The sequence below is a fragment of the Hibiscus syriacus genome, unplaced genomic scaffold, assembly GCF_006381635.1.
Source record: "Hibiscus syriacus cultivar Baekdansim isolate YM2019G1 unplaced genomic scaffold, ASM638163v2 tig00110794_pilon, whole genome shotgun sequence".
In the NCBI taxonomy this organism is placed as follows: domain Eukaryota; kingdom Viridiplantae; phylum Streptophyta; class Magnoliopsida; order Malvales; family Malvaceae; genus Hibiscus; species Hibiscus syriacus.
Window position 1 is genome coordinate 407,449 of NW_024062865.1, and position 13,564 is coordinate 421,012.

A 13,564-nucleotide genomic window follows, 5' to 3' on the forward strand; every position below is an offset into this window, starting at 1 on the left:
ATCTTGTTCATTAGGGTTTATTTGACGACTTTGAACCTCGTCTGAGTTTTTGCTCCATTTTTGGTTCCCATTGTTTCCCATAGAATATAATAAATGTTAGTTCTAGACATTCTAGAAAGTTCCATACCGTGCTGTTTCGGCCGTCTTCATTGGCATATCATGATTCATGCCAACCAGCGGCGGCTCATTCTTTCATTTTCTTTCTTCCAAAGCTAGCTAATCTGTACCGTACGAGATTAATTTCTCAGATTTCTGTCCCATTGGACTGGCTAATGCCCCATCTTGTAGCAGAGATGTAAATACTGAGAAATTTAAACTGATCCTAAAGGTTTAAATCTTTCATTTTTCAATCAAAGCAATTAAGCTAATGGTAAGCAAATCCGAAAACTGTGAAGATGTTGTGGATTTGCGCTTCGGTTACCACGCATTTCCCTTACGGCCATATCGCAGATGAAGTGAAGCGGGATACAACAAGATGACGCGCATCAATCATCTTTACAATAGCATCCATTATGATATTGATGCCGATATATATTTCAAGCCAAATGATCACCAAGGCAATGCTAGTTAATCCCAAGCTTAAAACAGGGTTTTAGGCCTGGGAACCTATTATGTGTTGAGTGCAACCATCAGCTGAGATTGACGCTCTTAGCTAACATGTCCATATGAAGCTGCTCTCAACCTGGCGTTGGGGGCAGCCTACTACCTTACCTCTCCTTTACTACATTACATATGGAAATAGGGTCAGTTAATTTAAGGACAAAGTCAATATATCATTTTTAAAATATAATAAACAATAAAAAAATGGAGGGGAACGAAATTAAAATTTAAAGTTTAAGAAGATATTTACCCTACACGTTTTTTTAATTATAAAAAAAATTAGGGCAATGGCCTTTCTAAGACGAAGCAAAACTTCGTCCTGATTGTATCATACGAAAATCAGAGGAAGAGAAAAATAGAGAAAATAAATGATTGTAATGTGTACAATATTTAGTTAAATATTATTTTTATTAGAAGCAAAAATCACAAATCTTACAGTAAACAGTGTTATGTATGTGTAAACTTCGATTTAAATCACCTAATAAATATAAAAACAACTGGAAAAAATCTATATCCAATCAATATAAGATACAATTCCCTTGCATTACCAACACACTTCTCTATTCTACTACTTTAGTTCCGGTATCGCTCCCACGTAGGGATGGCAAACGGATATAATTTCGTGGATTCCGTACCGCATCCGCTCTGATTGGGGCGGGTACAATTTCGTGGATTCCGCACCGCATCCGCTCTAATTGGGGCGGGAATGGGTATAATTTTAGTGGGTAGTGGGCGGATGTGGATTTAGAAAGTGGTACCCGTCGCGGGTAGTGAGCGGGTAATGGGTTTGACACCTTACCCGCCCCGCATCCGCCCGCCCAGCTAAATATCCATTACATTTTGGACATTATGAATTTATGTGTAATTTTAGAGACTAATTTATAAATCCTAATATTGTATAAGATATAACTTGTTATTTAACCAAATATTAGGGATAAATTAAGTTTATGCATATTTTTTTTCTTTTCAGACCTCTCATTTTCATTACTGCGCCGATCTTCAAAGGCAGTCTGGGTTCTACGTATTTCTCAATTTCATATATTACTATCAAGTTTCTGTCGATCTTCAAATGATGTTGGATTTTGTGGTGTTTTTGGTATAAATGATTCATTGTCTTAGGATATTGGAAGGGATTGCATAATAAAATACTCGTTTTTTTAGTTAAAATGTCGAAATCTTATATCAATCTGCATTCATTGATACTGGTTGGAACAGTTCAAAACTTATCGAAACTGTGGAAACGTACTGAAATTCGGATTGGAATGGAGCTTAGACTACTTGATATCAGTTTAGGGCAAAATGAGTAAGTATTAGTTTTATTTATGTGTTTGTTGCTTATGTATAACTTAAGTTTGCTGTCAAGCGGGACTAACCGGGTACATCTCTAGTTGGATAGTGAGTGTGGGGATGGATTTGAGAATATACCCACGTGGGCAGTTGTGGATTTAAAATTTTTTACCCATCATGAGTGATGAGCGGGTGATAGATTGAAAAATATTAAATGGGTATGAAGATGGGGAGGGGATATCCGCACCCGACCCACCCATTTACCATCCCTACTCCCACGTGCTATAGATCCCAATTCATGCTTTAAGGATGTTATAATCAATTTGTCAGAGGACCATGTAAATGTTTACAGCAAATGCCCAACGACTTGACTGTAGATTGAAAAGGTCCAATTTAATTTCTTCTATCAGTTATCATAAAAGATATTCTAATTAATTACAAATTCTCCAAACTTACACCAATGGGGTGGTGGTGCATTTGGCTAGCGCGTAGGTCTCATAGCATGCTGAGTTATCCCGAGGTCGAGCCTTTCTCACCCCATTTTGTTTTTGAACGTTAACATGCTTTTCAGACAATAATAAAATACAGATTACAATAAATAATAACCTTCCATGGAATTAAGTCATTGGGGTGGTGGCGCAGTTGGCTAGCGCGTAGGTCTCATAGCTTTATTGTGTTATCCTGAGGTCGAGAGTTCGAGCCTCTCTCACCCCAAATTTTTACTTAATTATTTAACTTTTTTTTCGGGACAGTCACAAGCCGTAAAGTATGCATATACCTTCGACCTAAAGTCAGAAGGTTACACTGTCTTCATGTATTTTGAAACAGCTTTGGTTACTTACTATCATTATAATTGAGAAGGTGAGGGCATAGCTACTAATGAATTATATGAATGCATATATATTGCCCTAAAGTCAAAAACTTCCATTGTTCATATATTCCGGAAATATGAGGTAACAATTATGTTCTGAGCTTAGCCTTAAGACTCCCCAAATCCCAAGTTTTGAGATCCTTCCTTACCCTTTTGATTTCATTCATTGATTCATACAACTGTTAGCTCCAACCCTGGCCGGCCTGATTATAGTTTACGCCAGGCCTTACACAAGCTTATTATTTTTCATACCATTCCTAGGCTGATCTGCTTATACACTGCAAACTTTGCCGTATAAACAAAACAAAAGCTAATTTCTCATTTTGTTCTATCATCAACCGGTCTACAGGTTCCGTTGTGGACACCGTAATCTCACCGGGGAGAACACTGCAGTTAGTCGGGCATGATCGGAAAGAGAGTAGTTTTCAGGCCATATCCCTTTCTCTACTTCACGAGGGAAGAGAGCTGCATTCTTTACAGCAAAACCAATAGCCACTTCTTCTTTACCTTCATTCAAGTTATCTGAGCTGCAATCTCCATCCATATGTTCTGACCATGTAGAGTTCCAGATTCTCTGTAGTAATGTAAACCAAATACTAAATGCTTTATTCTATGTAGTTAAACACAGAATTAAAACATGATAGAAATATGCAGCAAACCTTAAATTCTTCATAATCTAGAACACCATTTCCGTCAAAGTCTGCTTGGAGCCAGAGATATTTTGTATCCTGGAAACTTAGTCCATATGAAAGACCGGTTAAATTTACCTGTAGATGGACATGGTTTGGAAAAAGGTGAGAATTTTATCACTACCATTATACTAATTATATCAAGAAAGTGAATGAAGAATACCTGTCTAAGAGCATCACAAAAAGCCGAATAAGTTATGTGGTTGACATTGTTGTCAGCCCTTAGAAAGGCAAAGGCATCCCTTTCGGCCAATGAAGCCTTTTGAAGTTGAAACTGGAACCAAGAAAATTAAAACTAAATTTTAGATGCAGAAGTACGTATGACAATTGGCGATCTTTATTACGAAAAGAAAACGTAAAACAGATATTCCCTATCATGCTCCTAATCATAAGACACTAGTGAAGCAAAGTCACAGATTTGACTAGTTATAATGCATAAGGTTTTCAGGAATTTAGTTTCACATATGACCTGCCCCGATGAAATACCTAATGGTTCCTTTATAGAGAGAACAACTAGAGATTTGAATACTAATATAAAAACTGAATAAGCTATAATATGAGCTAGAAAGACAGAATTTGGTACAAGTAATTAACAGCTTAGCATTGAAAATGCTGAACTAACCTTTATTATGCCAAAAGCTGCTTCAGCCCAACTTATCTTCAATGGTTTTCGTGACTTATTAGGATTACGAAGCCATATGAAATCAACACCACAGATGTTTCCTCTATGATTCCGATGACTAACCCACTGTGGGATATATGAGTGGAGCCAACATATTTAATCAGTAAGCATAGCAGACTTCAACATATACTGATTTATTGATGAGCTGCTTAAATCTGAAATTGAGTAACACTAACCTTGTCAGCATATGCAGTACTTGTATATTCATGAGCAATATCGTAAGATGACACAAATCCCTGGGACCTGAGGAACTTGTAGACATGCCCACGCTTGCTTCCATTCCAGTCACTGAAAATAAATAACATTTGAAAAACAAAATAAATCAAGACCAAATTTAAAAGATGAAGGCCTTTTCTGAGGAGATCATTAAATGATAAAACCAAAGATAATGCTTACCCGCAGAGTATGACAGGCATCTGGGTGAGTTTGTTTTCTTTCTGATATGTTTCCAGATATAGTAGTATTTGATAAACCTGAGAGAAGAATACCGAAACTACAGATAAGTATAGTTCTGTATCTTAGAAACGAACTGAAATAGAAGCTGGAGTTTCACAGGGACATATATCAGAAGAAGATGATATCAACCTGGTGCAGTCGTACGACGGATAAACTGGAATCATGAGGAAACAATAGGTGGGTGTTCACAATAAGAATTTCTTGTTCAACACAGCAATTCTGACTTATTGCAAATGGGACAACTGATTGAACATGTAACAATTGAGCGACTCGGTCTCCACAGTCATTGAAGAGCAATTCTTTATGATTTAAAACCCTGAAGTAGTCCTTGTGTATAGCTGTTAGTAAACCTGGAGAAGCAAATATGAACCTCCCTATCAACCCAACGTATAAACAAAACCTTAAATTTGCCTCATTATTAGAAGAAATCAGTTTAAGAGAGCGTACCATCTCCGCGGTTGTTGGTTCTTGCGAGCTTGAAGGTCTCGTAGCCTGCAGCACCAAGTCTATCTTCAAACATATGTACCAATTCCTCATTTCCAACCCAAAATTCCTGGTCATTGAATGAAACAAATACATATTTGAAAGATGCATATGTGACAAGAGTAGAAAAAAAGGCCCTTAATGGAAGGAACGACTCATTTCTTTTAGCAAATCATTTTCAGAAAATCAAACTAATGAGAGAGAGTGAGAGCGAAAGCAATAGAAAGAAAAGGGCACAGAAAAAGCACCTGCAGACAGATAATGGAAGAACTTTCATAGAGCAACCAATCTACAATCCTCTCATTTCTTGATAACCAAAATGCTCTAAAATCACTCTCTCGTATGCTCTGATTCTGTTTCCATTATCGCACATGATAAAATCAAATTAGTAAATCTTACAAATGAAAAAAAGGCATAAATTAAATTGGAGGAAAAAAAGAAGAGAAAAGAAGTCACCTGCTGATCCAATCGCTTGTAGATAGGAGCCAGGATGTTGAATGTAGTACAAGAAACGCAAGGCTCTTCTTTCACTGGTGAAGAGATTTTACCCGATTTATTCCTCAAAATCGTTCCTCTAAAAGGAACAGATCCGTTCTCAGTTGAATCCACATTAGCAAATTCAGGGTCATTATAAAATCCTGCCAACACCTTTTTTTCCAATCAAAATCATCATTACAAGACGGTAAAATTGAAAGAAAAAAAAATCCGAGAATCCCAAATAAGCCGAAAATATTCCAAATTTCCACTTACCATTTCAGAAATCTTGTCACTTTTATAGCTTTCCTTCTTCTTGTTCGACGTAAACAATGAGAAACGGAGAGAAAGGATAGAAAGGAGGAAACAGAAACCCAATTTTTTATTCTCTTTTCCGAGAAGGGTGCTTTCAAAATTTAGATATTTGACGTTTGGCTTTGTGGTGAAGTATGCCCAGAATCAAAAAAAAAATATTTGATGGAGAAATGATTGATAGAATTCAGGGAGAGGGAAGCAGCTGGGTAATGTATTTATTAAATGTATTATTTTTCTGAACCGCTGGCTTAGCCTTGGCTGAGAGGTCCCTCTCCCTTATTTTTGTAAGGGGAGGAGTTTTAACATCCTTTTGTATCATTATTTTTTAACTGTGACAACTAACTAACAACTTTCCTTTTCCATTTTGGGTGATTAAGCCCTTTTTTTCACTGATTAAAGTGGGACTTCCATTTATTAATTTCTTGAAATAAATAGTTTTTATGGCCAGATTTATCATCTAATTAATCCAAACATATAATTACTGATTTTTTCGATTTTAATTTTAGAATATTAAGGAGTTGAAAAATGAAAACAGTAACCATTTTAATAATATACTCAACTAAATAAAAAATTGTTTAGTGTTATAATATATTTTTATAGATCTTGACATTTAAATAGTAATAATAAACAAAATTGGATTACGCTGCCAGTACTAGGAAATATATTAATTAGTTGAAATTTAAAAAAGAAAAGAAAAATTGAAATGGAACACGCAAATGCAAGCAAAGCAACCGCGTGTTCCAATGGTGCAAGTGATTATCTATCTGTTTTCAGAGTTTCTAGTACTTAAAGGAACATATAAATATAAAAAAATAAAATGGACGACGGCACCGACAGCCTCAGCAGTCAGCACACTAACTGGCTTAGCATAAATGAATGTGATATTCAACAGAGAAGCTGAAGAACCCCACTATGAAGGCTTTACTGAGTTCATGAATTTGAAGTTTTTTCCCCCCAGGCAGATTAATCAAAACAAAACAAGCACACGGAAGAAAGGAAGAAGATTTATCTAGTTACCGAGGGAAAAAAGGAAAATCAGAATGGTATGTTAAGCCGAAGAAGTTAGGTTACAGTAGTACATATAAGCAAAACGAATGGAAGACGAAAGAGATACATATCGCATCCGAGAGAAAACATAAAATGTCTCTAATCTCAGTCATTAGAAAAGACCACACAATACAGAAAATCCGAGCAAGACGAGCCAAACAATATGAACCAAAAGCAGAGCTTGACCAGGAAACGAGGCGGTACCTCCATTCCCAACCTCGCAAAATCCTACTTTCACCACGTTAGTTCCGGCACACAACGCATCGGTGCAACCACACCAGTAGGTGACGCCATCGACGCCGCAAAGGGGCTCCGTTCGGAAGCAATTGACTGGGAACGATGCAGGTTTAGTGAATCGTGGGCATATGCCTTCGTTCTCATCGGCGTTGGTGAAGCCTTCGGAAGGTAACCGGATAGATCCCGGAATATCCGGCAACGATCGCGAAATCGGCGCCAAAATACAGAAGCGGTGCTGCAGAGGAAGAGGATGGTTAAGAAATTGAGCTGAATTGCCTTGAACCACGGCATACGGGTTGCAATTGAAATGATTTCTTGCAATTGATTAACGAACCCTAACCCGACCTTTTTGCGAGGGCTGCCGTCTTTGACAGTTATTTTTCTTCACCAGGCAAAAGTCGTTCAACCAACATCTACCTGACTTTCTTATTTACTTATTTATTTTTTTCACTTTTTTTTTCTTGTTTAATCCAATTTCCTTTGTAGACCAATCTCGTTTGCCGGTCCATTCTTTTTCCAGAATGGCTGTTTAAGCCCAAACCCATTTAAACCGGACTTGCATCTATATTTTATAGAATGTTAAAATATCCAAAATCCTATACTCTGCCTACATTTGGGATAATGATAAAATTAGCGTCCAAATATTTGTTAAAATAGTAATTTTGATTCTTATTATTTATTTTAAAATATTTTGACTCTTAATATTTTAATTTTTTTTATAAAAATAATCTTTATTGGATGAAAACTATTAGTTGATTAATAATCAATATATGTTGACGTGATATTTTCACATGTGCTTAATTAATAAAGTGACACATATCATGTCATTACTTTAGGTGATATGTGACATGTTATGTCAATAATTAAACACGTGTGAAAATATCATGTCAGCAACACGCGTTAACTGTTAGTTAACTAACAACTTTCATCCAATTGAGTTTTTTTTAATCAAAAAATAAAACATTGAAAATTAAAATGCTCTGAAAAAGAATAGAAACTAAAGTGACTATTTAAACAAATATAAGAAACTTGCATTCAGGCAGTTTCTATTCATGTGGCTCTCGTATAGGCCCATTGCCAGTTGCAATGTCCCTTTTTATTGCTTCTTGAATCCATTTGATAACAAACCACCGGAAGGCATAGGAAAATATTCATTTGAGTTCCAATTCAGCCCAAACAGAAACTAATAAACTGTGGAAACTTTACCTGAAGTCCAAGAACAAGGGGAATCCACAATTTTCCTTTATCATTAGTGTCAGACCCATCAACCAACTTCTTGCTAACTACAATGGCTCGACTCTTATTCGTGGCAACAGTTGTGGTGGTTTTTACCAAGTTCACATTCCAAGCATCGCCATTGGGAAGAATCTGTATACAGATAACATGGAATTACCTAAGAATCAAGGAGTCGCCGACAATAAATTAGTCTAATGGGATAAAACATATCCTTAAACAAAGTCAGAGAGTTCGAGTCATGATATTATGAATGTAACAAATTGGATTGGGAGGATTATCCCATAATAAGTCTCCGCATTACTTAATCCAGATCAATCAATCAATAGATTGAATCACAGTGATTACTCCCAAAAATAAAGAATTAAGACATTCAAAATAATTTCAACTGTAATTTAACGTATATATTGGTTTGATTAAAATCATAACAAGATTGTACCTTGGTTTAAACTCAAACGAGAGTATTTATTAATTTTTTTTAATTTATCTCATTAAAACGACATTGTATTGAATATCAAAATAGTCACACAACCTAAAATAAAAATATAAAATCTTTTTATTGCAATATTTATATTAACAACAATCATTTACGTTATCGTGTTATTGCTAAATTAATAATCTAATAACATAATAAAAAATAAAACTAAATATTATAATGAAAGTAATTAAAGATAAATAATATAATATCTAAAGTTTAATAACACCTAATATAATTTACTCTAACAATAATTGAGATCCACGATTAATCAAAAGAGGAATGATTTGGATAAAATGATAAGATATATAATATGGGTACAGTTATCTAAATATCATAATATTATATTAGTATTTTTATTTTTATTTAAGAGTTACTTGTATTATACGATTTTATATTATTGTTCAGATTATATGTTAATTTTAATATCCAAAACATTATAGTTAAATTTTAATTTATAAATATTATTTTAATAAGGTCATTCTGTCAAATTTAATTATATTTCAACTTGCAGGGATGGATCATAGTGAGTGCCACCCTAAGATTTCGGAAAATGTATATTTAGTCCTTTAATATTTTTTTCTAAAAAATAATGGATTCCTCAAAATTTGTAAAAATTCGCAATAACCTTGAACTTTTTAATAGTTTTAAATAAACCCCTCAAAAGATATGAAAATTCTCCTTAAACCACTTAAAAATCTTAAACTTTTAAATTAAACCTTTTAAAATTCTCATTAACTCCTTAAAATAAATTAAAAATTAAGTTTTTCCCCCGACTATATTACCAAAATATGTCAATTTGAGGTTGAATGTTAAATGTTAATTAAGATATGATACAAAACGTACTTAAAATTTATAGATCAAATATTAGATAATGTATATTTATTATACAAAAAACTTTGAGGAGATATATTAAAAAATATTCTTTAAAATTTTAATAATATAATATATTTTTATATATTTAATGATGGATCGAAGGAGGTTGGTAAGGCAATCACCTCAAAAAAGCATGACAATACTAAATTCTCATATATATATATTATTGATAATTTACTTTTACCCTTCAAATCTTATAAATTTATCTATGATATAAAATCTTAATTTTATTTATTCATAATTTTGGAAACTATTAACTAATATATATATATATCAGATCCAATGCAACATTTGTACACATGTTAGTGTGTAGTTGAAGAAACCTACATACACCTAGGTGCACTTTGATAAAATATTAAATAATAACAACATAATGAGAAAAAAAATAATAAAAAGGTAAGGATTATATTTGATCAAACTGGCGCTGACTGTGATTTTCTAAAGAAATCTCTTTTCATATTTCTTCTCATAATTAAGAGTTTTGAGATTAATTTCAAGATTTATATATTTAAATTTATTTAATAAATTAAAAATTTTAAATCTTAATTATTGATAGCGTACACATATCTTACATATCAACTGTTCAAATCTAAATACTCTAAAAAACTAATATTCTTTTTTATTAGTGAGGTCAATTAATAGATTCTATTGAAAAAAATTTAAATTTTAAAACTCATTCAATAATACATAATTCTTTTTAGTTAAAATAATATTTTATTCATAAATTTACTTGATTATAAAAATAATTCAACAAAGACTACTTTGTTATATAATCAATATTTGACGGTGGACATGATCCTACATTTTAGGGGTCTTTGTCTGGAAATATTGATGAAGTTGGAAGTTTAGACGTCGCTGACATGACTATAAAATATAATCTCAACGATAACGATTGATAATGAAGGAACAAATATTGGGTTAAATCTATAAATTTTAGGGTAAAATATGTATTTAATATCTAAACTATCAGTTTTAGTTCATTTTAATACCTAAACTTTCAATTATTTCAAAAGCATACATAACGTTTAGTTTTTATTTCATTTAAGTACCCTGTCGTTAAAAACTTAACGGATGGGCTAACGGGGCATAGCTCTGATGGACGGACAACCAATCCAAACGGTGGACCACGAGAAAATAACGAGTCGACCAACATAGTCCAGTTTCAGGCCAATCAGACGATCGACAGAGATTGGATGATGAAGAAGTCGAAGAGTTTATCATCGATTTGGGGATAATTGAGGTATTTTCCGGTGAAATGAATGTTGGAATCACATTCACGTGGTCGAAAAGGTGCGAGTTGAAAAGTTTGGACTTCATTGGCCGACGGATGCGACGACTGTAGATGTGACGGCCAGCGCACCCACCTCTTAATTTTTTAACAGTGTGGTACTAAAATGAAATAAAGCTAAACATTACGTATGATTTTGAAAAAAAAATGAAAGTTTAAATACTAAAACGGACAAAATTGATAGTTTAAATTCTAAACGGGTAATTTACCCTAAATTTTATATAGGATGAATGGAAAGTCAAGTGTTTAAATTGGACTACAAACTTTTTAAGTGAATACTTCCGGGAATAAATAAATAGGCATAATGTCAAAATTAAGCCCCAATGTTTATTAAAATGGTCATTTTATCTCATATTCTATTTTTAGAGCATTTTGGCCCCTAATGTTTTATTTTAGGGCAAAAAGGCCCCTAACATTTGACAAAATAATCATGTAGTCTCTTATTCTTTTTTTTTTCTGAGATATTTTAACCCTTAACGTTTCATTTTATGTTTAAAAAAGTTCATACTTTGTAGCGTTAATCGTGTGTTAACTAATAATTTTCATATATAGAATGAGCTTTTTGCTCCAAAGTGAAATGTTGGGGGCCAAAATGACTATCTTAATAAATGTTGTGGGTTATTTTTAACATTATGCCAAACAAATTTATGTTACAGGAAATAAGTTTCTAAAATTTTAGAAGATACTAAATTATAGAATTTTAAGAGTGAAAATATTATATCAATAGAAAAAATAAATAATAAGCATCTAAGATATATAATAATTTAAAAGTTTTATAAAGTGATTGACTCCCTTAATTCATCCTTACTTCGAGGATAGCTCAATTAATGATGATGATTATGATTAAAGTCTACGATTAATTAAAAGTTGATTAATTTGGACAACACATTAAGATATTACACGTGTGTATGTTAATCTTAGATATCACTTCATTGTATGCATTTAAATTTTCTTTTATTGATTTTCAATAGCTTTGCTGATATACATCACATGATATGTCCATACAAAATAATACACATTTAAAGTAATAAACATATTTGGTCGATTAATCAAATTATTTATTTTTATCTCATCATATTATTTTAGGTTATAAATTTTAGATTTACTAAAAACACTTCTTTTATTTCTCTTAAAATCCCATCTTTTTTCCCTTCTAAGTAAAATTAGATTCGGATTTATAAATATATATATATATGTACAGAAATTTGACGGAAGTATGCATGTGATCGTTTATTATTCAAATGAATGACTTGGAAGTAAAAATTAACAAAACTTTAAAATATAAATTGAATCATTTTATTATATTATATGTATTAATCTCACGAATTCATGTTTTGCTATACATCTCTTTCTTAACGAAGCTTGGTTAAATTTTTGGAAAAATTATTGCAAAGACCACTTAGCTTTGTTTACTGATTTGTTTATACTATTAAACTTTTAATTTTAACAATTATAGCATTAAATTCTAATTTTACATTCAATTATACCAATCTGCCGTTAAGTCACTGACGGGACGATGACATGGTTAACGATTACTGACGTGACATGCCACATTAAAAAGATATCATTTTAGTGCGGCTGTTTTTATGCCTAAAACAACATTATTTTAAACTTTAGGAGTGTATCGACTTTGTCACTGGATTTTTAAACAATTTACTTTATTGTCATTGCATTTTACCAACCGTCACCGACAATTAATCATCGCCCATCACCCATCGTCTTTCATGGTAAAAGCGGTATCAAAATGTTTGCATTTCACTTCTCGTTCTTCTCATTTGATTAGTTTTCCAAGAAACTCACTCAAATTTGACGAAATTAAACAAAAAATCTACCATTTTTTAGATGTTTGGAGATTTTCTTAGATTTACGGTATTTGAAAATTTTGTTAAAAATTCTAAACGGTGAAAAGTATTATTTCGAGAAAACGAACAACATACCTAAAAACTAGTCTCATTGGACGATAATTGAAAGAGATCAGAATATTAATACGTCAAACATTTAAATTGATTTTTATCAATTTTGAGTGAGCTTCGTCGAAAACCTATCCTAGGAGAAAAAAAGTGAGTGAAATATGAACGTTTTGATACCGATCTTGCCATGAAATATGACCAATGACGAGCGATGCTTGGTTGCCAACAATGGTCGAAAAGTGCAGTGCTAAAAGAGAAAACTATTTAAAAGTTCAATGACAAAATCGATACACCCCTAACGTTCAGTGTTAAAAAAGAAAAATATTTAAAAGTTCAATGACAAAATCGATACACCCCTAAAGCTTGGATCATACAAGAGCAAGAGAAGAATATTCATCAGGCTATTAATACAAGTTAGGTACCATGTTGGGCTACATCCATTCTAGCCTTCGTGCATTCAATTCCATTCTAGTTTTCCTGCACTAAATTTTAATATCTACATTAAAATCAATTGGTTTAATGGAATAAGACATTATATTTTTAAGTAGGTCATTGTTCAAAACTTAATGTTATAAATGAAGTAAACTGAGTTAAGATGATTGCTCTTATAATGAACCTTTACAAAATCCTTTCCGAACCAT

At 32.7% G+C, this 13,564-nt stretch overlaps 1 protein-coding gene and 1 non-coding gene across 2 annotated transcripts; one reads left to right on the top strand and one right to left on the bottom strand.

Moving 5' to 3' along the window:
- Positions 1-2,514: 2,514 nt before the first annotated feature.
- Positions 2,515-2,601, top strand: TRNAM-CAU. The gene is given in 2 exon segments: positions 2,515-2,552; positions 2,566-2,601. It is a non-coding gene; the product is annotated as a tRNA-Met (tRNA).
- A 268-nt stretch (positions 2,602-2,869) lies between these two features.
- On the bottom strand, positions 2,870-6,102 carry LOC120141212 (uncharacterized calcium-binding protein At1g02270-like). Its single transcript, XM_039156146.1, has 11 exons — positions 5,819-6,102; positions 5,525-5,716; positions 5,317-5,421; positions 5,033-5,138; positions 4,715-4,935; positions 4,526-4,602; positions 4,306-4,417; positions 4,070-4,195; positions 3,611-3,721; positions 3,418-3,525; positions 2,870-3,332 (listed from the first exon to the last, which is right to left on the bottom strand). The coding sequence occupies exons 1-11, from the start codon at positions 5,819-5,821 to the stop codon at positions 3,102-3,104; spliced, it is 1,392 nt and encodes a 463-aa protein (XP_039012077.1). The 5' UTR covers positions 5,822-6,102; the 3' UTR covers positions 2,870-3,101.
- Between the last annotated feature and the right edge of the window lie 7,462 nt (positions 6,103-13,564).

Excerpts from the sequence above, each read along its gene's own strand:
- LOC120141212 (XM_039156146.1), bottom strand. Across the intron at positions 5,422-5,524 it reads ACAAGCGATTGGATCAGCAG|AATCAGAGCATACGAGAGAG; the intron begins GTGACTTCTTTT and ends TAATGGAAACAG. Across the intron at positions 3,722-4,069 it reads CAGCTTTTGGCATAATAAAG|TTTCAACTTCAAAAGGCTTC; the intron begins GTTAGTTCAGCA and ends TCTTGGTTCCAG.